Here is a 23,750-nt window from a genome sequence, read left to right as displayed (position 1 = left end):
AGCCAGGGGTCCCCAAATTACGGCCTGCGGGCTGCATGCAGACCCCTGAGGCCATTTATCAGGCCCCTGCCACACTTCTGGAAGGGGCAACCCTTTCATTGGTGGTCAGTGAGAGAAGCACAGGATGCATCTGCATCCTGTGCTCCTGGAGTACTGTATGTGGTGGCGCTGCAAAGCATGGCGTGGCTCAGGTACAGTAATACTTCTCGGTGACGCGGGATGCACGTGTCACAGCTCCGGAAGCGTGTCATATCACTTGTTACGGCTAACAGTGACAAATATGGAACCAGACATTGACCATCTCATTAGCCAAAAGCAGGCCCATAGTTCCCATTGAAATACTGGTCAGTTTGTTGATTTAAATTTACTTGTTCTTTATTTTAAGTATTGTATTTGTTCCCGTTTTGTTTTTTTACTTTAAAATAAGATATGTGCAGTGTGCATAGGGATTTGTTCATAGTTTTTTTTTTATTTTTATTTTTTATTCATTTTAGAGAGGAGAGAGAGACAGGGGGGAGGAGCTGGAAGTATCAACTCCCATATGTGCCTTGACCAGGCAAGCCCAGGGTTTCGAACCAGCGACCTCAGCATTTCCAGGTCAACACTTTATCCACTGCGCCACCACAGGTCAAGCTGTTCGTAGTTTTTTGTATAGTCCGGCCCTCCAACGGTCTGAGGGACAGTGAACTGGCCCCCTGTGTAAAAAGTTTGGGGACCCCTGGTATAAACCTTCCCATGGTTGTCAGTTATGTATATTTCTGAACTGATTAGTCATTGCCGTGAACCAGTGCGGCTAGTAATTCCAGTTTCCAGGCAAGTAATTCTAGGTCCTGAGTGGGAACGGCGCAGAATTAAGAAAATAAGAAAGTGAAAGGATGGGCTTGGGAGGGCTCTGCAATGCTGATGGCAAGAACTGAGCGTGCTACACACCCGCTTCTTGCTTTATTTATAGGGCAAAGTGGGCCATTAACAGATCAGAGATCTCTGATCACATTTCCAAGGCAACCCAAGAATTCTACCAAGTGCAGAAAACCCCCACTATACATAACATCTTAACTTCACACAAAACAAAGAATAGAAGATACTTGCCTCCAGTATTTCCGGGGGACATGGGGGGCAGGATGAGTATAAACAATCCAGCATCACAGCTAACATCGAGGTGTGGGGAAGGGCATGTAAATTGTCTTTACCAACTTCTACAATCAGTCAGAGGTTGTGGGGAAGGGCTTAGCCTTAGTAACTGAATCAGACAAGTGAGGTGGGGGGATGGGCAGACTGTTCCCCACACCTCCGTCTCCAAAAAAGTGTAAACTGCAAAGACCCTGTTGGCTCTCGGTCCCCAACAAGTCATCAGGGCTGTTCTGTTAGAATGGGACCTCCCTGGGAGCAACACTGGTGCTCATGTTCCCTCGTACCAGTGGTCACAGGACAGCATCCGGTTTGTCATGTGTCTCAGAGGCCGCGCTGAGTGCACACCCAGCAGTGCGCTGAAGCCAGAGTCTGCGCCACGGTCAACCTCACAATGAGTTTTGCGTCAACTATCCAGATGTAAAGATAACTGTCTTTTCCACTCATTGTAGGACCTACTAAATGAGGCAAAGCAGAGACTCAGCAAGGTGGTAAAAGATACAACGAGGTACCAAGTACTGCTGGATGGGCTGGTCCTTCAGGTACCGTACTCTCAGGCCGTGTCTCCTGCAGTTTGTAGCCACAGCTCTAAAAGAATTGCCAGAATGTACTAGAAACCAGTTCTCTCTTTCCTCTTTTCTCATCTTAGCTTTTTCCCTTTTGCTCTTTGCTCAGCTAATAGAGAAGTGTGTACCATGTGAGAAGACAGTACTGTTTGGTTGGATAAGGCTTCTAGGTTTACCACTTTATTATATTGTCTTACTAATTTTTTATAACTCAAGGGTCAGATTTGCTTGCAACATTGAACTTTTAAAGCTTTAAATTAGTTTCCCTAATTTGATTTCACCACTAAAGTACTTGCTTTAGATTAGTGGGGTTCAGACAAAGACTCTTTATTTTAACTCTTTATTCCTTGTCTGTGAATCCTTATTTATTTATGCTAACTACAATAATATTTATCCTTAACTAAGTTGAAGTAAGGTAAGACTCCCATATAAATTTTGTTTCTACCACCAGGGCATTGGGTATATTTGTCTTGTTTCCATATTTTCATAATGCTGTCTTGGGGAAATTTATAATGGGATAGTTTTTTCAAAACTAGATGGAAGAGTCATAAAGACATTCTATTTTGCCATTCCTTAATTTTATAGCTTGTCTTCTCTACTAATTGTATCTGATTGTGTTGTAGGGACTGTACCAGCTACTGGAGCCCCGAATGATTGTCCGTTGCCGGAAACAGGATTTTCCTTTGGTAAAGGTAAAGAGCTTAGAGAAAGGAACCTTTTCTTTTTTTTAAGATCAGAAAGTTAGCATGCATCTATCATGCATGCTGTGATAGATGACAGTTCAGCCATGGTTATTGGAGGAGTCTTAACTCATTGTAGATGTTCAAGTGACCTCAGCTTCTAATTTCTCTTCCTAAAGAGGTCATGTTGCCATCTGAGTTAGTACCCTCCTCCCTTTCTGGAGACTTTGTAATACCCTAATCTTCTGAACATGCAACAACAGAGGCGGCACCTGCTGGAATTGAGCAAAGACAGACAGTGGCGCCCTGCTGTCAGACCAGCAAGGTTTGGCTCTAGTCTACTATAATACATTCTGGGTCTAGAGAAAGAAGTTGGGTGCTGGAAGAGGTCAGTCAGCAGTGAAAACCTCGCTGAAGTGTCAGGAGCAAATAATACTGAGGTGCTCTCCATGCCCTTTCTAAGAGAAAAGGTGCCTTGGTCGGAAGGACAACCTGCTGGCCCTGTGGCAGGTACATACAGGTTGTGGTAGGAGACAGATGCTCTGTCCTGAAGGAAATCGCAGGGCATAGAACAGACTCTCCCAGCTGTGTATCTGTGCCATCGCAATGCTCTTTGGGTTGACATTTTTCCATGTAGCTTGCGTTCAGGCAAGGATGTGAGTGCTCAGTCCCTTAGCAATTACATTTCTTATAAGTTAATACATTTAATACATTTCCATTCTTACTATAATTTGTCTCCCCAAATAACATGTCTCCTAGTAAAGAAAACATGCTCGCCAGATTACTTAGGTGTTCATTCCCCTTAGTCTCCATGATAAATTAGTAAACTGCGGTTCTAGTTTATAAACCGTGTCAGTCACATGGATCCGTGTGTGCGCGCTGAAAGCCTCATGTATGAACCTGCACAGCAGAGAGGCAGACGGAACAGGTTACCAGGCTGTCATCTTGCTGTGGAGGCCAGTCCATGCTGCCGGCTGGCCTTTTCTAGATGACACAGTGGAATTGCTAGGTGTCAGTAAAGCTTCTTCTCGACATAAAACTGAACACCCAGTGTCATGAGTGGTGCTGTGTTAGATTTGGGGAACTGGGAAGAGTTGAATATATGCTTCAATCTGCTCAACTGGGAATGTCAGAAAAGTAGTCAGGTTCCTTCATGAAAGTGTTATTTACATTTGTGCTCGAGTGTGCACAATATTGTTTAAAGATGAGACTTTCCAATGATTTTGTTTTATCAGACTAATTACAATATTGTAGTTAAAAATCTCACTTCCATCTGTTTTTCCCAGTGAGCACATTTCTTTATAAAATTGGTGAAATGTACATATAAAAAAAAAGCCATTTTTGTACTGTTGCTCTAAGTACTTGTATTGTGTGACTGTCACCACCATCATCTTGAACACACTTTCATCTTCCTGAACTGAAAGTTTGCCCATTAAACATTAATCCCCACCTCCCTATCCCCATCCCCTAGCCGCCACCATTCTACTTTCGGTCTCTGAACCTAACTACTGTAGGTATCTCATGTAAGTAGAATCATACAGTATTTGTCCTTTTGTGTCTGGTTTATTCACTTGGCATAATGTCTTCAGGGGTTATCATCTTATAGCAGGTGTCAGAATTCCTGTTCTTTTTAAGGCCTAATTATACATACACAACACATTTTGTATCTAGTTACCTGTCAGTAGACACTTGAGTTGTTTCTACTTTTTGACCATTGTGAATAATGACGCTGTGCACATGGCTGGATGAGTATCTGTGGGAGTCCCTGCTTTTTCTTACTTGTATGTACCCAAATGTAGCATTGTTGGATCACATGGTAATTTTTTTTTAAGGTGAGAGTAGGGGAGCTAGACAGATTCCTGCATATGTCCCAACTAGAATCCATCTGGCAACCCCGTCTGGGGCTGATGCTCAAATACCTAGTACCAAGCTATTTTTAGTACCTGAGGCCAAGGCTCATCCGTGCTCTCCTCAGCTCCTGGGGCCATGGTTAGTCGAGCCACGGGCTGTAAAAGGGGAAGAGGGAGAGGAGAGGAGGGGAGAGAAGCAGATGGTCACTGCTCCTTGTGCCCTGACTGGGGACCGAACCCAGGACATCCATATGCTGGGCTGATGCTATATCCACTCAGCCACCAGCCAGGGCCTGTTTGATTATTTTTGAGGAATTGCTATACAGTTTTCTATAGAGGTTGCATCATTTTGCATTTCATTAGCAATTGATCTATTCCTTTACCTGAAATATACACTGCTCACAAAAATTAGGGGATATTGCTTCATATTCATTTTGAAATACCCCCTAATTTTTTTGAGCACTATATAGCTGCTTGTGTAGTTTGTTGGCATTTTTGAATACCTACTTCATAGAATCCGCTAAAACCTATCATTATTTTCTGCTTCTCCAGGCTGCAGTGCAAAAAGCAATTCCTATGTACAAAATTGCCACCAAAAAAGATATTGATGTCCAGATTGATCAGGAGACCTACCTGCCTGAGGACATGTAAGAAGCATTTTTGCTTTAACATCTAGCTGTTGTTCCTGGGAGGGTGGCCTCTATACTGGGCCATCTGTAAAGTGGGTTTTCTCCAGGGAACTCGGCCACAAGAGTAGAGGCGTGGCTGGTTCTTCTGTCAGTGCTCTGTGGTCCTTTCTGTTAGCCAGATAGACATTCTCTAAAAGTCTAGCTTCTTAGGGTCAGTCAAGTTCATCCTGAGAATTAGTGCTATTCTGTGTCCAGAACTCAAAGCTGGGTCCAGATCTCTATAATGTGCTGAGGAATATGCTCTCTACCTCTTAAATAGTCATCAAAAAAAAGACAAGTGGTCGTGTCTGATGGTTAGGTTCCCAGATTGCAGAACTGCAGACACTAGTGGTACTCTGCTGACTGTGAGGACATGACAGCATGTGTTCAGCATCCCTAATAAACTTCCGTGCTTGGGACAGGCATGAGAACTGCTGACATTGCTTCTCCATTGTTTGAGTGGTGCCAGCTGACAGTGCAGAGCCTGGGACACAGGCTGAGCTGACAGAGCACAGATGTAGAGTGGTGAGACTTGTTGCTGGCCATGGGCCTGGGACTGAAGTCCATTACCTGCACAGGGGGAGCTGTGGTTTTGCTTTGTTATCTCATACAGCGAGGTAAAGAGACGGAACAGCACACATGTGGAAGTGCTCTACAGTTGCGGAGTGGGAGTGGGTGAGACATGCCTGAGTATTGCTTTAAGTTCAGGTGTGGCTCTCCTCTGCTGCAGACTGGCGAGCCAGTCTAGACCGGCTGTTTGCTTCCACTTGTGCCTTGTTTCCTCATCTCTGAATAGGGATAATAACCTCACAAACTCATGGAAGCTTAAGGACGCAATTCTACAGCACTGAGCATGGTGCCTGTTATGTCCAGGGCTCATAACATGGTACTCCTGTCAGATAACTGTCACTGTGGTGTAAGCAGGCGGACGTGAAGTGTTTGCTTGAGGCTCTGGCAAATAATAAGCTCAGCCATGACCACAGTTCCTGAAAATTTTGGGGCCCCATGTTTTCAATGTCAGCATTTATAAAAGTTAATAAAGTGGTATCCCACATGTTATGTAGTATCCTCCACAGGGTCTGAACATGAGGGCTATTCAAACTGTGAGGGATGAGTACATGGTATGTGTTTGCTAGTAGTATGTAAACCGGTGACTGGAGCAGTGCAGGCCTCTGCATCACATGAACTGTATGTCTTTATTTTCAGAGCTTTTTGGATTTTGGAATTGCTGCTGAGGGGCTCTGGGCTTATTCCAGTGCAAATTTTAGTGGAATTTTTTTTTTTTAATTTTATTTATTCATTTTAGAAAGAGAGAGAGGGGGAGAGAGAGAGAGGAGAGAGAGAGAAGGGGGGAGCAGGAAGCATCAACTCCCATATGTGCCTTGACCAGGCTAGCCCAGAGTTTCGAACCGGCGACCTTAGCATTTCCAGGTCAACGCTTTATCCACTGCGCCACCACAGGTCAGGCTAGTGGAATTTTAGATATTGCTATTTCACTTAACAAATTCATTATTTTTTTAAACCTCTTTAAGCCTGTCTTATTTGTAAAATGGTGAAGGCATTAATGTTCAGGATAGCTGGGAAGACAGAAGTCCTGGGTTTTACCTTCAGTGGGTCCTGGCCCACAGAAGACATTCTCGCTCATTGTTGGTCTTCCTTCCCTCCCCAGCTAAGACAGAGGTTGTATGGTAGACAGTGGGGACAGGATCTCAGCAGAGAGCCGGCCGTGCCCATATGGACAATGTGGTCTGTTTGTAAACATCAAAGGTGGATGAAACGAGGTGGTGGGAGGAGGGATGAAGTAAGAAAATATTATGAAGGTCATAGTCCATGAACCTTCCAAAGAAAATTTGTGAAAGCTTACCCCAGATATTGTCTCACAGCCTGCTTATTTCAAGAAATATTTGGCCTGACCAGGCAGTGGCGCAGTGGATAGAGCGTCAGACTGGGATGCAGAGGACCCAGGTTCGAGACCCTGAGGCCGCCAGCTTGAGTGTGGGCTCATCTGGTTTGAGAAAAAGCTCACCAGCTTGAAACCAAGGTTGATGGCTCAAGCAAGGGGTCACTCGCTCTGCTGCAGTCAAGGCACATATGAGAAAGCAATCAATGAACAACTAACTAAGGTCTCGCAACGAAAAACTGATGATTGATGCTTCTCATCTCTCTTCGTTCCTGTCTCTCTGTCCCTATCTATCCCCCTCTCTGACTCTCTCTCTGTCCCTGAAAAAAAACAACAAATTTTTTTTTTTTTTTTCATTTTTCTTAAGCTGGAAACGGGGAGAGACAGTCAGACAGACTCCCGCATGCGCCTGACCGGGATCCACCCGGCACGCCCACCATGGGGCGATGCTCTGCCCACCAGGGGGCGATGCTCTGCCCATCCTGGGCGTCGCCATGTTGCAACCAGAGCCACTCTAGCGCCTGAGGCAGAGGCCACAGAGCCATCCCCAGCGCCCGGGCCATCTTTGCTCCAATGGAGCCTTGGCTGCGGGAGGGGAAGAGAGAGACAGAGAGGAAGGCGCAGCGGAGGGGTGGAGAAGCAAATGGGCGCTTCTCCTTTGTGCCCTGGCCGGGAATCGAACCCGGGTCCTCCGCACGCTAGGCCGACGCTCTACCGCTGAGCCAACCGGCCAGGGCCACAACAAATTTTTGATAGGCCCTGGCCTGGTGGCTTAAATGGTTAGAGCATCATCCTGACACACCAAGGTTGTGGGTTTGATCCCCAGTCAGGGCACATGCAAGAATCAGCCGATGAGTGCATAAATAAATGGAACAACAAATCAGTGTTTCTCTCTTTCTCTCCCTTGCCTCTTGCTAAAAATCAATAAGTAAAAGTTTTTAGAAGAAAATATTTGATAAAGTAAATACTGGTGTAGCAAAAGAATTTTATTTACTGCCTGACCTGTGGTGGCGCAGTGGATAAAGCATCGACCTGGAAATGCTGAGGTCGCCGGTTCGAAACCCTGGGCTTGTCTGGTTAAGGCACATATGGGAGTTGATGCTTCCAGCTCCTCCCCCCTTCTCTCTCTCCTCTCTAAAAAATAAATAAATAAAGTAAAAAAAAAAAAAATTAAAAAAAAAAAATTTTATTTACTGAGACTCCATGTAATAGAATTGGACCTGTTTCCCTAACGTCTCTAAGTGCTAAGAAACTGAGGAAAAGAACAGTAGCAGAGAGGGATGGCTAGAGGTGGGACTTCCTGTGTGGGAATTCAGTACACGGTTATAATGGCACCTTTTATCTGACACACAGCTTTGCCTTATCAGTACCCCTGGTAATCAGCAGGGTTGGGCCTTAAAGAAACTTTATTTATTTATTTGTATTTTTCTGAAGTTGGAAACGGGGAGGCAGTCAGACAGACTCCCGCATGCACCTGACTGGGATTCACCTGGCATGCCCACCAGGGGGCGATGCTCTGCCTATCTGGGGCCTTGCTCTGTTGCAACCAGAGCCATTCTAGCGCCTGAGGCAGAGGCCATGGAGCCATCCTCAGTGCCTGGGCCAACTTTGCTCCAATGGAGCCTTGGCTGTGGGAGGAGAAGAGAGAGACAGAGAGGAAGGAGAGGGGGAGGGGTGGAGAAGCAGATGGGCGCTTCTCCTGTGTGCCCTGGCCGGAATTGAACCTGGGATTCCTGCACGCCAGGCCGACGCTCTACCCTGAGCCAACCGGCCAGGGCCAAAGAAACTTTAGATGAGGACTCTGTTTATTTGCAAACTGGTACATCCTCCCCTTCCAAATCACATTGGCACATAGCTATCCCTTGGTAAATGACAGTTATTATCAATATCCACACCTTAAAACCTAAATTTTCTTAGTTTATTTCAGGTTATTGCTTATATGTATTGGCCCCTTGTATTTAGATTCTGCATACCCCTCAGTACTTTCTTCCAGGGGAATCAAGTAATTGTGCCATGCCTGTCTGTCTTCTCTGAATCTATAAAAGTTATTATCTCTTCTTTGTAGAGCTGGTGGAGTTGAGGTCTACAATGGGGATCGTAAAATAAAGGTTTCCAATACCCTGGAGAGCCGACTGGATCTGATAGCTCAGCAGGTGAGTGTGGGGACACCACTTGTTAGTTGGTCTCTTACTTTGCAGTGACAGAGAGGACATGTCCATTTACTAGTATTTGGGATTTGTTGCTCTCCACATTTTTCAACGTTTTTTTAAAAGGTACAGGATTAGGAGCTGAGTGATATTTATTAGGGCAATACCATTTATAGGAAACAGGTTTTTGTTGATGTAGGACTTTAACGTCTACATGTACTACCTGTGGAGATACAACCACAGTGTTTTCTCCAGCAGGAGTGATGAGAATTGAAGTAATGCTTATTTACAGAAATGACCACAGGGCCGCTGGCTCTGCAGATGTTCCTATGTTTGCACAGATCACATCTTCAGAGACGAGGGAAATTCATTGTTTCACAATGCCGGGCACCTTCCACAGTGAGTCTGCTGCTGGCTTGTCTTCGAGCTGAAGTTCGTTGACGTTGAGTGTCATCGGGTGACTTAAACCACACAGTTCTGTTGCCCAGTAGAGTAGCCACTAGCTGCATATCGATATTTAAATTAAGTAAAATTAAAAATCCCATGCTTCAGTTGCACTAGCCACATTTCAGATGCACAAGAGCCACATGTGGCTCATGGCTACTCTTTTGAACAGCAGGCGCAGCCTTAGGAGTTTGAGGTTAAATCCTAGGATTTTCAGTTGCCATAAGGAGTGCCGCATAAATGTGATAATGGGTCTGTTTGGTCCATGGGCACTGAATCAGTATTTGAGAGGAAGAGTATAGGTGACCAGTCTTATGATGAGCAAATACAGCTGTTGATGAACTCTTCTACCTACATCCCAGCATAACAGAGGCCTTAGACAATAATCCTCCCAGCCCCCCACGAAAGATAGTAATGCCTTTAGTTTTTTAGGTTTTTTTTTTTCTTTGATCTGTTTAAGCAGTTAGTCTTGACCTAAAGTTTGTGATTGGTTAGTTTCTCACTGATGATTCTGTGGCAGTGCTTTGGTTAAGTAAAGGACAGATTTGATGCTGTTAGCTTTGTGGTTTCCTTTCTGGACATCTAGGGGTTAATGACTTGCCATCTATGGTTAAGATAAATGCTGGTGGGAGACTTGACTAGGGGTGGTGAACACACAATACAGTGTACAGATGATGTGTTGTAGAACTGTGCATCTGAAACCTGTATGATTTTATTAACCTATGTCACCCAATAAATTAAAAGAAAAGATGTGCAGTTCTTCTCAAGTTCTCTGATTGACAATACTTATTTATTAAAGATCTTCTTTTACAGATGATGCCAGAATTACGAGGAGCCTTATTTGGTGCAAATGCAAACAGGAAGTTTTTGGACTGAGCCTTTGGGAGATAGAATTCATGCATTGCTACAGTGTGGACGTGTCTGATGTTTGAAGAAACAAGATTATCTATGTAGCTTCCTCTCTGGTGTTCTATTATTCTGTATATATCAATGGATATACTTCCGTACTAATGCCCTTAGCCTAATTGTTAACAGTGGGAGAAAGTTTTACTGAATATGATCAGGAAACTTACCTCTAGCCTTTCTCAAAGTAACACAACTTTTGTTGGGTCTGCAGCATGAAGGTGAAGGAATTGGGTGGTGGTTGCATGAGCTTCACCCTATTTTCTGCTTCTCATTACCGGGCCCAGAAGTTACGTGTGTGTCCTTTGCCATGAGTCTCTGCCCTTCAGGGCTGGCACACGTGTGTGCATCCCTCCCAGCAGTATGCTTCCTTGTGACCTGTTAGGGCCTGGATGTGCTTCCTGTGATGTGATCTAAAATCCAACCCATGATGCTTTATTAAACAAAAAGTTTATCTGAATTTCAGTGTAGATTATTATGCAAGACACTATAAGTTTGTGATTTGAGAGGATAAAGTTCTTAGTGAGGTATCTAGAAAAGATAGCATTTTCCAAATTTCTGTAGCATTTGCTGCTTGACAGCTGTCAGTACTTAAAACCATTAACCCTCCAGGTGCCCCTGAGCCTCACCCACAGGTGTTCTTCCAACCCTTAGTCTTCCCACAGATCACTCACAGGAGTTCAGTGTCTTCAGTCCTTAGAGGTTCCACAGCTTTATTGAGAAGTAGTTTTACTATCTTTGGCAGAATCAGAAAAGAAAGTAAGGGGGTTTTTGGAGAGAGGAAGGTCTACTGTATATTTTCATGTTGTTTGGTAGATGACAACCTGTCTCTGTTCCCAGTGCTTACAAGGGACTGTCACTGGTTGCTTCATTTCAAGCAGGAGGGGGATGTGGGATGGAGGCTGTCCAGTGTGGGTGGCCCTACTCCTCAGCCATCCAAGATGCCAAAGGTTTTGCTTGTTTTTTTGTTTTTTTTTTTTTTAATTTTTTTATTTATTCATTTTTAGAGAGGAGAGAGAGAAACAGAGAGAGAAGGGGGGAGGAGCTGGAAGCATCAACTCCCATATGTGCCTTGACCAGGCAAGCCCAGGGTTTCGAACCGGCAATCTCAGCATTTCCAGGTCGATGCTTTATCCACTGCGCCACCACAGGTCAGGCGGTTTTGCTTGGTTTTGAATGAGGTGCCGACTTTAGGATCTTCGATAGTCCCCTTGAACTTCTGATTCTCCTTTTCCTGAAATAAGTGCTGGGATGGACCACAAGTTAATTCCTGTAACAAAACGAACCCCCCACGTGAATCGTGGGTGCTGAATCAGTGTGTGCTGGAGGAGCAGCCCTTCTGTCTTCACTGTCTGCTAAGGTCCTACAGCTTCTGTAGCCAAAGCGTGTTCTGTGTTTGTTCAAAGGTTAGGTGAGTAGGGGTTTTTGAAGGGAGACTAGGGCTGCAGCAAGCTCACTTGTTAGAACAGAGACTGAAGTTGCACCACCAGTTAGAGGACAGAACACAACCTGTGGGCAGCTTGCTCTCCTCGTCCAGAGAGATGGCAGCCAGTAAGGAACTTGAGTGCCAGCTATGTCTATTCAGAGCACTTCAGGATCCACTCTCCAACGCCAATGAAGTAGACCCCTTGGGCGATCCCGAAGAGCGGGGCTATGACGAGGGCCCGGCAGCCTGCTCCCTTCATGAAGGTGGACGGCCCCTCCTGAGTCCACAGCTTCCTGGGGAAAGAAGAGCACTGAGCTGCTGGGCAGAAGCACACGGCAAGTGGTGCTCATGACACCCTCTCCCCTGTTTGTGCATCTTTTCATTGAGGGCAGGTGTCCCTTTCCACAGTGGTGCTGAGATCCTAGCAGTGTGGGAGCCATGCCCCCCTCCCCATTGTGTGCATGCAGTGCAGTTACTGAGTAGTTGGGTTCAGGCTGTGGAAAACTGTCTCAGTTTGCTAGACTTTGGGGCAAGATGCTGTAGGGATGCAAAGAAGGAAAAAGTTCCCAGTGCACCTGCTTCTGTTGGGAGAGAAGGGAGAGGAACGAAATTTAGAGAAATACCAAGCTCATTGTGGGGCTCTGGATCAGGTGCAGGGACACCGTGGCAGAGGGGGTGGGTGCTCACCTGGCACAGTCCATGATCCCACTATAGCTGTCCTCACCCAGGCCTTTCTTGAGGGTTTGGATTCGAGTTTTCAAAACTGAATCAAGCAGAAGTTAAAATAAGTGGGGAGCATGCTGCTTTTGGTGTTCTCTTGCTAACAGGAAGGGGTCAGGACTTGTTTCACAGCCTGCACACACAGTTGGCTCCTGGGACCACTGCCACTGCAGGGTCTGTGCTTGAGGACCTTCCCATCTTGGGGCCTCATGTATGAAATGAAGGAGTTAGAAACAACATGGTTCCTGTGTGATAATTCAGGGCACTCATGCTGTGGAAAGGTCCACCTGAGTTGCAGGAAGGAGCTGGCCGTAGCCTAAAGGGTGGGAAGCATAGTTCTTCTCATTCACCTTCAACTTTTTATTTATTGCTTTTAGAGAGGAAGGGAAAGAGAACAATTTATTGTCCCACTTATTTATGTATTCAGTGGTTGATTCCTGTATTTGCCCTGACCAGGGATCAAACCCACAACCTTGATGTATGTGATCTGAAGAGAAACCAGAGTATCAACCTTGATGTATTGGGACAATGCTTTAACCAACTGAGCTACCTGGCCAGGGCTAGCTTTCAGATTTAAAGTATGAGCGATCTTTTTTTTTTACTTTCTTTTTTGTTGAGAGGCAGGGAAGAGAGAAATAGAGGAACATTGAGCTGCTCCTGTGTGCACCCTGACTGGGAATAGAACCGGCAACCTCTGCGCTCGGGGATGATGCTCCAACCAACTGAGCTATCTAGCCAGGGCTTAATTTTTATTGATTTTTAGAGACGAAGAGGGGAGGGGGAAGGGAAGCATTTGTTCCACTCAGTCTTGCATTTTTTTATTGCTTCCCATGTGTGCCCTGACTAGGGATTGAATCCTCAACCTTGCTGTTTTGGGATGACACTCTTAACCGACTGAGCTAACCCGGGCCACGGCCTGAGCAGTCATTTCCAGCTGATGCTCACAGCTGCTCAGGATGACAAAAAACTAGTGAAATGTGCACCTGAACAGTTGGAGGGTTTGTTAGTGTTAACAGACTGAAGGTCGTCTTGGCCTCACCTTTTCTGGGAGGACCTGACAGAGGCTGTAGATTATAACTCATGAGTTTTTAGTTTGAGGCTATTTCATCTATGCTGAAAGTGCAAGGTTACTATTTATCCCCTAAATAACCATACAGGTGCTTGATTTGTAAAACGGGGCAACCCCGGCAGCCTTTAAGTCTCGACTACACTTACCGTCCAGTGGTGTTACTGTGACAGCCGCTACGGAGCCTGCGGCACAGCCTGACACAAAAGAATGAGCAAAGGACGCCTTCCCAGTGAGCTCGTTGTACCCCAGGTTGTTGAGGTTGGCAAACAGTGGGAAGTAGATGATGGAGAAGGGGACATCTCTGTAGGAGAGGAGGAGACACTGAACTGCAGGCCACTCTGGGGCTTTCCCTGAGGTCCCACGGTATGCTCAGAAGCTACAGAGGCTCAGAGACAGCCCCACCCCACACCCTCCCAGCCCCCGTCTCTGCACACTCCACCCTCCCAGCCCTGCGGCTCATGCGGAGCCAGTGCAGATTCGGGGGCTAGTGAGTGTTCTGTAACGGTGGGTAAGCCAGGGAAGAGCAGGGCAGTAGTGGCCAGTGAAGACTATGTTGAGTGTTGGGTGGGAGGGCAGAAAGGTGACATCCATCTGTTGCCTAGGGAATAGAAAATGAACCCCTGGCCTAGGGTACTTCTGATCAACTTAAAGAATTTCGGTGAAGGAGCAAAGTAAAGTGAGGGGGTATATCTACTCAGATATAGACGGCCCATAGTCCTTTGTACACAGGACATTCTTGGTGCCTTTGGGCCATGGTACACTCAATAGGAATCTGGGCCTGGTCCCTAGACAAGGGGCCCTGAAGTGTTCTCCAGTCACCCATGCTGGACAGGATCTGCAGCACAGAGATGGTGAATGTTCTAGGGAGAACACAGGAATATTGGGCAGCCATCCCTCTGGCCCTCCATGCCCTCTATTCACGTGGGGCCCTTCTGTGTCCCGGGTTCGGGAAGAAAGTCTCACCTGAGGAGAGTGGCACCCAGGCCCTTATAGAGACCAGCCAGGCCCTGGGTGCGAAGTAGCTCCCAGGCAATGAGGGTGGCCGATGGACGCTTGTGTGTGGGAGTGGAGCCAGCAGTGCAGGGAGTGGAGGATGGTGCAGCAGCTGAGCCCTGGTGATGGGTCGCTATGAGGGAGAGGGCAGATATCACAACGGGCCCAAGGTGAGCCTGCCTCTGGGGCAGCTCCACCAGATGAGGGCACTGCTAGAACTCCAGGGGTTGTACTAATCTTAGAAAGGAAACAAGGAAATCTTTATAAGATCTATGTTACCTAACAAGTTGCCCTGCTGCCCAGGGCCCTGCACTCCCCGACCCCCACTCCTCCGGGGTTTTCAGTCTGTCTGCCACTTCTAAACCACGAGATCCCCGTGTACTTTCTGCCTGGTGCGTAAAGTGGCAGATTCTCTGCTTAAAAACATCTTCCGACTTTGGTAGAGATGTCCGTTAGTCTCTGCACTATTTTATATAACTTGATTCCTGAGATGTCAGCCCATTTTAGTGAAATAATTTAGAGCTCATAATAGAATGAGCTAAACATCTAATAAGTAGAATGGAATTTTTTCCTGAGCATATTAAATGGAAGCATTTCAGATGTGGCTGTGTCCCATTAGTGGCCACTGACTGCGAATATTAGTTTTCTTAATTCTCATGGTCTGAGCAGCTTTGTGCAGAGACAGGCTCTTTCTTGCTAAAAGGACACTATCTCATGTCCCTGTTTCTGCTTGGGTTTCAAGCGGTGCAGAATTTTCTACAGGGAAGCTAGTGACGGCATGTTTTGTGTGGTGGTGACCTAGGCCTGCAGGCCTCACACAGCTCCCACCAGTGAGCATCACTCTCCCTTTTTCAGATGCACATAATTCACCCATATGCTAGTTTTCTCTTAATATGCTTTAGGAATACTAAAACTTCTTACCAAGCCGAGAAACAAAATGTTACAGCTGTTTGCTCTTTACAGAGCAAAGCACAGTGAGGGCTTCTGGGGTCTGTACTGTGTTCTTCCTGCAGTTCATCGCTTCAGGCGGGGCTAGCCCTGAGCAGCACAGCACGGGTCACAGTTGAGGAGGGGAAGGGTACTCACATTTTGTGAGGACCTTGTTAGGTGCTCTGTTAGATGACATGGGCTTATTAACTGGGGGGCATCCTCCAACTAGCCAGCCAGCCTTTGCTCTTCAGACAGGCTTTGGGACCTACACCCTGTATATTTCTGAGAGGACCAGAATCTATCAAAGGGCCAAACTTCTTCCCGAGATAAACAAAAGACTAGAAATTGCTCTCGCTTCTTATGCCTATCCCCGAAAGCCCAGCACCTGTTGCATACTGTTATCTAGGACAATAACGCTTCAGTTGACTGAAGTGTTCAAGGACAGGCCATGATGTTGCTTAAGCTCTTTAGGAAATTGAGCCCAGGTGTCAGGGCACTGTGATAGAGGTGTGAGGGTGAGTGTTATCTGTTCTCTCTGTTATTCTGTAGCTGGAGGTATTGACATCTGCGACAGTAACCATAGGCAGATGTCTTCTGACCTAGAAGGCTGGATGCGCCACCAGACTGGCTGAAGTGCATGCAGATGTGGGGGGTCTGTTTTGATCACAACCTCTATGGTCCCCTGTGCATTGGGGCAGTCCTTACCCAAGCGCCCCGCGTCCTGCAGCTGAATCTTGAGCATTTCCATGGGACAGGTGACCACTACCTGGCACAGTCCAGCCCCACATCCAGCCAGCATCTCCATCTTCAGGTTCTGCTGCATCCTATGGGGCCAAGAGTTGGGGTCCCTCAGTCATAGGCTAGCCCTTCAGTCCCCACCCGGCCATCTACTCTTCCTCAGTAGTTGAGACGTTTCATGTATGGTATTTAGCCTTGTTGCCACCAACTGCCAGTGCCCCAGTTGAGTAAATAGTCACTTGGCTCTTAGGCTCAGTCTCCTTCAAGATGTGACACTAAATTTAACACATGCTACCAGGGAGGGAGCACCTGCACGGAAGTTGACACGAGTCTGAGGAAACTACCTATTGCAGGAGTCCGACTTTTCCTGATCTCTAAAGGAACTAGAGGATGCTTGGGGTTGACATTTTTGTGGGTTTTTTTTGAGAGAGTCAGAAAGAGGGACAGATAGGGCCAGACAGGAACGGAGAGAGATGAGAAGCGTCAGTTCTTTGTTACAGCACCTTAGTTCATTGATTGCTTTCTCATATGTGCTTTCATTGGGGGGTTACAGAAAAGCGAGTGACCACTTGTTCAAGCCAGCGACCTTGGGATCATGTCTATGATTCTATGCTCAAGCCAAGTGAGCCCGCACTCAAGCAGGCGACCTCGGGATCTTGAACCTGGGTCCTCTGCATCCCAGTCTGATGCTCTATCCACTGCGCCACCGCTTGGTCAGCTGGGATTGACTTTTAAACGTGTCTGCATAAGACTCACAAAGAATGGAGTGGACTGGAGAACCCAGACATAGATCCTGCATCTACACTCAACTAATGTCTGACAAGGGAGCCAGGAACACTTTAGTGGGGAAAGGATAGTTTCATCAGTAAAGGGTGCCGAGACCTTGGACATCCACATGTGAAGGGATGAAATGAGAGCCCAGTCTTACACACTTACAAAAGTTAGTCGAAAATGAATTAAAGAATTAAATGTAAGACCTGAAATAATAAAACTAGAAGGACACAGGAAAAGCTCCTTGACAGAAGTCACCTAAAGCACAAATAACAAAAGCAAAAATAATAAATGGGACACATCTCCCCCTGGCCTGATAGCTCAGTTGGTTTGAGTGTTGTCCTGAAGTGCAGAAGTTGCCAGTTCAATCCCCGGTTAGTTCCTGTGTCTCTCCCTTTCATGCTAAAATCAATAAGTAAAAATTAAAAAAAATAAATAAATGGGGCAACTTCAAACTAAAAAGCTTCCCAAGATAAGAAACAACAAAATGAAAAAGTGGGCCCTGGCCAGTTGGCTCAGTGGTAGAGCATTGGCCTGGCGTGCAGGAGTCCCAGGTTCGATTTCCGGCCAAGGCACACAGGAGAAGCGCCCATCTGCTTCTCCACTTCCCCTCTCCTTCCTCTGTCTCGCTCTTCTCCTCCCGCAGCCAAGGCTCCACTGGAGCAAAGTTTGCCTGGGCGCTGAGGATGGCTCTGATTGCGGCAGAGCGACGCCCCAAGATGGGCAGAGCATCGCCCCCTGGTGGGCATGCTGGGTGGATCCCAGTCGGGCTCATGTGGGAGTCTGTCTGACTGCCTCCCCGTTTCCAGCTTTGGAAAAATACAAAAAAAAAAAAAAAATGAGCAAAGGACCTAAGTAGACATTTTTCCAAAGAAGACACAGATGGCCAGCCAGCAAGGACATAAAAAGATGTTCAACATCACTAGTGATCAAGAGAGATGCAGCCTTACCAGGCGGTGGCTCAGTGGATAGAGTGTCGGACTGGGATGCAGAAGGAACCAGGTTCGAGACACTGAGGTCACCAGCTTGAGCATGGGCTCATCTGGCTTGAGCAAAAAGCTCACCAGCTTGGACCCAAGGTCACTGGCTCGAGCAAGGGGTTACTCGGTCTGCTGAAGGCCCACGGTCAAGGCACATATGAGAAAGCAATCAATGAACAACTAAGGTGTCGCAACAAAAAACTGATGATTGATGCTTCTCATCTCTCCGTTCCTGTCTATCTGTCCCTGTCTATCCCTCACTCTGACTCTCTCTCTCTCTCTAAAAAAAATAATAATAAATAAACCCCGAGGTCACCGGCTTGAGTTTGGGTTCACCAGCTTGAGGCAAAGGTTGCTGGCTAGAGCCTAAGGTCGCTGGCTTGAGCAAGGGATCACTTGCTCTGCTATAGCCCCCTTGGTCAAGACACATATGAGAGAGCAATCAATGAACAACTAAGAAGCTGCAACAAAGAATTGATGCTGGCCCTGGCCGGTTTACTTAGTGGTAGAGCGTCGGCCTGGCGTGCAGGAATCCCAGGTTCGATTCCCGGCCAGGGCACACAAGAGAAGCGCCCATCTGCTTCTCCACCCCTTCCCCTCTCCTTCCTCTCTGTCTCTCTCTTCCCCTCCCACAGCTGAGGCTCCATTGGAGCAAAGCTGGCCCGGGCGCTGGGGATGGCTCCATGGCCTCTGCCTCAGGCGCTAGAATGGCTCTGGTCGCAACAGAGCGATGCCCCCAGATGGGCAGAGCATTGCCCCCTGGTGGGCATGCTGGGTGGATCCCAGTCGGGCACATGTGGGAGTCTGTCTGACTGCCTCCCCGTTTTCAACTTCAGAAAAATACAAAAAAATAAAATAAAATAAAAATTGAGGCTTCTCATCTCTCCCTTCTTGTCTGCCCCTATCTGTTCCTCTCTCTTAAATCTCAAAACAAAACAAACAAACAAAAAAACCAAAAAAAAACAAAAAAAAAATTAAAAATAGAGCTAGCATATGATCCAGCAATCCTACTTCTGGAAATGAAGTCACTGTTGGAAGAGGCTCTGTGCCCTGTGTTCATTGCTGCATGGCTTTAAATAGCCAAGACATTGGAACATCTAGAATAAGAGACCAGGTTTGTGGTTAGGAGGTGGGTAAAGGTCATCAAAAGGTACACACTACCACCTGACCAGGCGGTGGTGCAGTGGATAGAGCATCGGACTGGGATGCAGAGGATCCAGGTTAGAGACCCTGAGGTCACCAGCTTGGACCCAAGGTCGCTGGCTTGAGCAAGGGGTTACTCGGTCTGCTGAAGGCCCACGGTCAAGGCACATATGAGAAAGCAAACAATGAACAACTAAGGTGTTGCAAAGAAAAACGGATGATTGATGCTTCTCATCTCTCTTTGTTCCTGTCTCTGTCTCTGTAAAAAAAAACCCCAAAAACCCCACAGTACCAATTATTAGTATTGCAGATATAATGTACAGCGTGGTGACTACAAGAAACACTGTCCTAGGCCCTGGCTGGTTGGCTCAGCGGTAGAGCATTGGCCTGACGTGCGGGGGACTGGGGTTCGATTCCCAGCCAGGGCACATAGGAGAAGCGCCCATTTGCTTCTCCACCCCCACTCCCTCCTTCCTCTCTCTTCCCCTCCCGCAGCCAAGGCTCCATTGGAGCAAGGATGGCCCGGGCGCTGAGGATGGCTCCTTGGCCTCTGCCCCAGGTGCTAGAGTGGCTCTGGTCGCCGCAGAGCAACGCCCCGGAGGGGCAGAGCATCGCCCCCTGGTGGGCAGAGCATCGCCCCTGGTGGGCGTGCCGGGTGGATCCCGGTCGGGCGCATGCGGGAGTCTGTCTGACTGTCTCTCCCCATTTCCAGCTTCAGAAAAATACAAAAAAATAAAATAAAATAATAAAGAAACACTGTCCTATGGTAAATTTGAAAGTTGCTAAGAGAGTAAATCCAAAAGTTCTCATCACAAGAAAATGATTTTTGTGACGTGGGATAGATGTTCACATTGCAGCGATCACAATAGGTGTGTCAAGTCATTATGTCATTATGCTGTACACCTTAACCTCATACAGTCCTGAGTGTCTATTATATCTAAAAACTGAAAAGTACTCATCAGCTAGTTGATGAGTATATATTCTATATGGGCAGTCTGTCTCAATCTGTGTCTAGAACCTCCAATTTTTTTTATTATTATTTTTTTTTGTGGCAGAGACAGAGTCAGAGAGGGACAGATAGGGACAGACAGACAGGAAGGGAGACAGATGAGAAACATCAATTCTTCGTTGTAGCTCCATAGTTGTTCATTGATTGATTTCTCATATGTGCCTTGATGGGGGGTGGGGGGCACAGCAAACCAATTGACCCCTTGCTCGAACCAGTGACCTGGGACTCAAGCTGGTGAGCCTTGCTCAAACCAGATGAGCCCATGCTCAAGCTGGCGACCTCGGGGTCTTGAACCTGGGTCCTCCACATCCCAGTCTGACGCTCTATCCACTGCACCACTGCCTGATCAGGCTAGAACCTCCAAATCTTGCCAGCCCATTTTCTCCTTAGCCTCCTGTGTACACTTGTTCATATACATGCAGTCAGTAAACAGAAGGTGCTGCAGTCCTCTGCCCGCCATCTTCCCCAGATCAGACATGCCGTGAAGGATCTCCATGCCCATCCTGCCCTGGGCCGTACCCATCTTCCATGAGCAGGTGCCGGAAGAAGTCATTGGCTGCCAGCTTGATGGCCTTCTCTGGAGTGACCAGGGTGAGGTTCACTGCAGCTCCTGGGAGCAGACAGCGAAGACAAGGGGTCAAGGCCATCTCAGAAGTGCCCATGTCCAGAGTATGCCACTCGTACTCTGCTCTCAGAAGGTTTTTTCTGGGAGCAGAAAGGAGCTCAGGGGTGGAGGTCAAGGAGGCTTCCTCTGATATTTTACTGAAACACTCTGCCCACAGCAGTTTTCTTTTGTAATGTCTATTTCCTCTGCGGGCTCATCGGTGCAGTTATGAGGAAATCTGTCCTTGCTGCTCTCTGACGATAAGTGAGCTGTTCCCCTCAACAAGCCCCACTCAAGTCCTGAGGGACTAGGATGGGCTCCAGCCACTCCACCGCACTTGCTGGTCCCAGCAGTTTCTCCGTCTCTCGATGGACATGGGCACATTAGCTCCTCCTCAGCCTCAGCTTTGTGCCCGTTTCTCGGGGCACATCACAGCTGTGTCCCCTTGGGTGAAGACACTGCAGGGGATGGGGGCAGCACAGCTGTGTCAGGGAAGAGCAGCCCACTGACCCCCTTCTGAGGAGCTCAGAACACTTTCTGTTTTCTGCCCTTGTTGCCTCTTCCTCTGCAGGAGGTGGTGGAGGTGCCCTGCAGCCCTGAGAGGGTTCACTTGCCCCCAACTTCACATCACACAGGCAGCAGTTGTGCCGGGATGCAGCCTAGGGTTTCTGGGCAACTTGGTGTATTCACCAGTACCCCGACCTTACCGTACTACCTCTGTCTACCAAAGAACAAAGGGGCTTGTGCAAAGCAGCGTGGTCCAGAATCACTGGACAGCCCAGGCAGAAAGAATACCACTTCCCAATGCCCCACAAACTCACAGACACCCCTGTGCCACACCTTTTGCCCTCACTTGGCCCAGCCCTAGGACAGCTGGTAAGCCCACCTCGGTATGTGCCCAGGAAGCCTTCCGCTCTCGCCGTCTTCATCAGGCAGTCTACCCTAGAACCAGAGGCAGAGAAGGAAGTTAGTGGTGAACAGGAACCCCCTCCTTTCACCCAGGGCTCTAACCCTGCTTGGCTCACTCCAGCTGACCAACTCCTCTGCTGCCCCCTCACCCTAATTCTCACACTTCCTAAATGGACAGACTCCTCTGCTGCCCCCTCACCCTAATTCTCACACTTCCTAAATGGACCAACTCCTCTGCTGCCCCTCACCCTAACTCTCACACTTCCTAAATGGACCAACTCCTCTGCTGCCCCCTCACCCTAATTCTCACACTTCCTAAATGGACAGACTCCTCTGCTGCCCCCTCACCCTAATTCTCACACTTCCTAAATGGACAGACTCCTCTGCTGCCCCCTCACCCTAATTCTCACACTTCCTAAATGGACTGGAGCAGAAAGGCCCCTCAGCCCCCCTCTAGGAGCCTCTCACCCACTTCTTCATCAGTACCTACATTCCTTTGTAGATATCTTTTCCATGCTGGTTCTGAAGCCGAGTCTTAGCCAAGTCGATGGGGAACACACAGGTCACCCCCACGAGCCCTGCCACGCCTCCATTGATGAGCTTTGCTGTGACACTGATCCGTGGGAAGAAGGGAGGCACCGAGAGGGGGGAGAAAGCCATCTGCAGAGAGCTGTACACAACCAGGACCAGACAGGAACAAAGGGAGGCAGGCAGGGGGCAGCGACCGAGCAGAGCAAGGACAGGAAGGGGGCCCTGTGGCCTCAGCCCTACAGGTGTCCAGAGACCCTCTCCTCAGCTTCCTGCCCCGACCCTGCAGCTTCCCTACCCGACCTGTTGAGCCTCCTAACCCTGGTCCAGTTCCATAGATAGGTTAGGGGCATTATGCTCACCAGGTCTGAAGCATCCTGCCCTAACCCCACAGGGAGATGTTCCTAAAGGTAGGACACTTCAAGGGCTTCTGCAAAGGATGCCAGAGTGCCAGCTCTGCCTCCTGGGACCCCACCAGGGTGCAGAAGAGTCTTAGCTGGGCCTCAGAGGGTCCCCTTCAAAGCTCCATCAAGGGCCTGTCCCCGGGGACTGACATTTCATTTTGGACTTAAGTTCATCAGAACAGATGTTAAATCCTGGCTATGCTGTTAGTTTAGCAGGTTATCTTACTTCTCCGACCCCTGCTTTCCCCTCTGTAAAAACGGTTAATGTGTTTGGCAACAGTAGCTATTATTAACAAGAGGACACGCTTTTCTGGCATTAGGGGTTGCTAGTCAGCATGAGGTCACCAGGGTTAAATTACTGAGACCATCTGACTCTAGCCCAAAGCAAAGAGAAGTCTCACTTCACATACACTGAGCCCCTTGCTCTTGAAGAGTTTTTAAAGTCTGAAAATAGAAAATAAGCTTTCTCAGATTCCTTGGAGCCTAGTGACATTTCATCGTCTTTGTGGCCAGACGCAGATGGGAGAGAAATCATTTGGAGGTGGATCACTGGGAAGGGGTTAGGCAATAATTACATTTTGCAGTCTGAGCAGACGCAGCCCAAACAATGACAGATTGTATGAATGTGTACACATGTATAAACCAGTTCAGAAACAAACTTTAGTATCTAGAAGCATCTCTTTCTGCTCCTAGGACTCGCCTATTTTGAGGAGCCTGGGGGTGCCAAGTCTGTGATCACCTGGTGACGACCTCCTAGATCCGGCCAGGGACAAGGTCTGGCTCAGCTAGAGTTACCTCAAGTCCTGCTTGGGCATTCTTCAGGGGATGAATCCGGTGGTCCCAGGATACAAGGCTGTCTGTCACTCCTGGGGGCTGACAGCTGGCTGTCACGGGAGAGGCTGACAGCTGGCTGTCACGGGAGGAGGGGCCGTGTCCTTGACTGCAGCCCACCACAGCAGAGAGCAGAGTGGCCAAGCCTCCTGTGACCACAGCCTCCTCTGGCTGCCGTGGCCTCCTCCTCTAGGACGCTGTCCAGCCAGCACTGGCCTGCTGGTGGGAGGACTGCATCTGTGACAGGATAGAACACGATTCGCATATTGCTCTCCCTCAACTCCTGACACCTTTTGAACGTTGGGGATTGAGACCAGAAGAGAGGATGAGGTAGGGTTGTGTGTTGCACCAGGCTCAAGGAGAGAAGTGACCTTTTGGCTCTTAAAATGTGTTTTCTGAACTCCCTACA

At 47.8% G+C, this 23,750-nt stretch overlaps 2 protein-coding genes across 5 annotated transcripts in view; one reads left to right on the top strand and one right to left on the bottom strand.

The window, feature by feature from the left end:
- Positions 1–10,746, top strand: part of ATP6V1E1 (ATPase H+ transporting V1 subunit E1) — a 28,466-nt gene extending 17,720 nt beyond the window's left edge. Inside the window, exons 5-9 of one of the 2 annotated variants that reach the window (XM_066381151.1) lie at positions 1,581–1,670; positions 2,318–2,386; positions 4,777–4,871; positions 8,858–8,945; positions 10,197–10,746. In XM_066381151.1, the coding sequence (XP_066237248.1) occupies positions 1,581–1,670; positions 2,318–2,386; positions 4,777–4,871; positions 8,858–8,945; positions 10,197–10,259 (405 nt within the window). In that variant the 3' untranslated portion in view covers positions 10,260–10,746. Of the gene's footprint in view, positions 1–1,580; positions 1,671–2,317; positions 2,387–4,776; positions 4,872–8,857; positions 8,946–10,182 lie in introns of both variants that reach the window. The other variant, XM_066381152.1, reaches the window with a different exon arrangement.
- A 228-nt stretch (positions 10,747–10,974) lies between these two features.
- SLC25A18 (solute carrier family 25 member 18) lies at positions 10,975–23,412 on the bottom strand. 3 transcript variants are annotated; one of them, XM_066381143.1, is made up of 9 exons: positions 23,306–23,412; positions 22,065–22,191; positions 21,556–21,611; positions 20,585–20,675; positions 16,130–16,248; positions 14,465–14,627; positions 13,648–13,802; positions 12,400–12,475; positions 10,975–12,005 (listed from the first exon to the last, which is right to left on the bottom strand). In XM_066381143.1, exons 2-9 carry the CDS (start codon positions 22,091–22,093, stop codon positions 11,864–11,866), a joined length of 831 nt encoding a protein of 276 aa, XP_066237240.1. In that variant the 5' UTR covers positions 22,094–22,191; positions 23,306–23,412; the 3' UTR covers positions 10,975–11,863. The 3 variants fall into 3 exon arrangements, with proteins under 3 accessions (XP_066237240.1, XP_066237239.1, XP_066237238.1); XM_066381142.1 differs by having other exon boundaries at positions 22,069–22,191; XM_066381141.1 differs by having other exon boundaries at positions 22,069–22,248; positions 23,306–23,340.
- Between the last annotated feature and the right edge of the window lie 338 nt (positions 23,413–23,750).

Source organism: Saccopteryx leptura, chromosome 4 (assembly GCF_036850995.1).
Source record: "Saccopteryx leptura isolate mSacLep1 chromosome 4, mSacLep1_pri_phased_curated, whole genome shotgun sequence".
NCBI lineage: Eukaryota > Metazoa > Chordata > Mammalia > Chiroptera > Emballonuridae > Saccopteryx > Saccopteryx leptura.
Note: the sequence above shows the minus strand (reverse complement) of the source record. Positions and strands in the feature narration are given on the sequence as shown.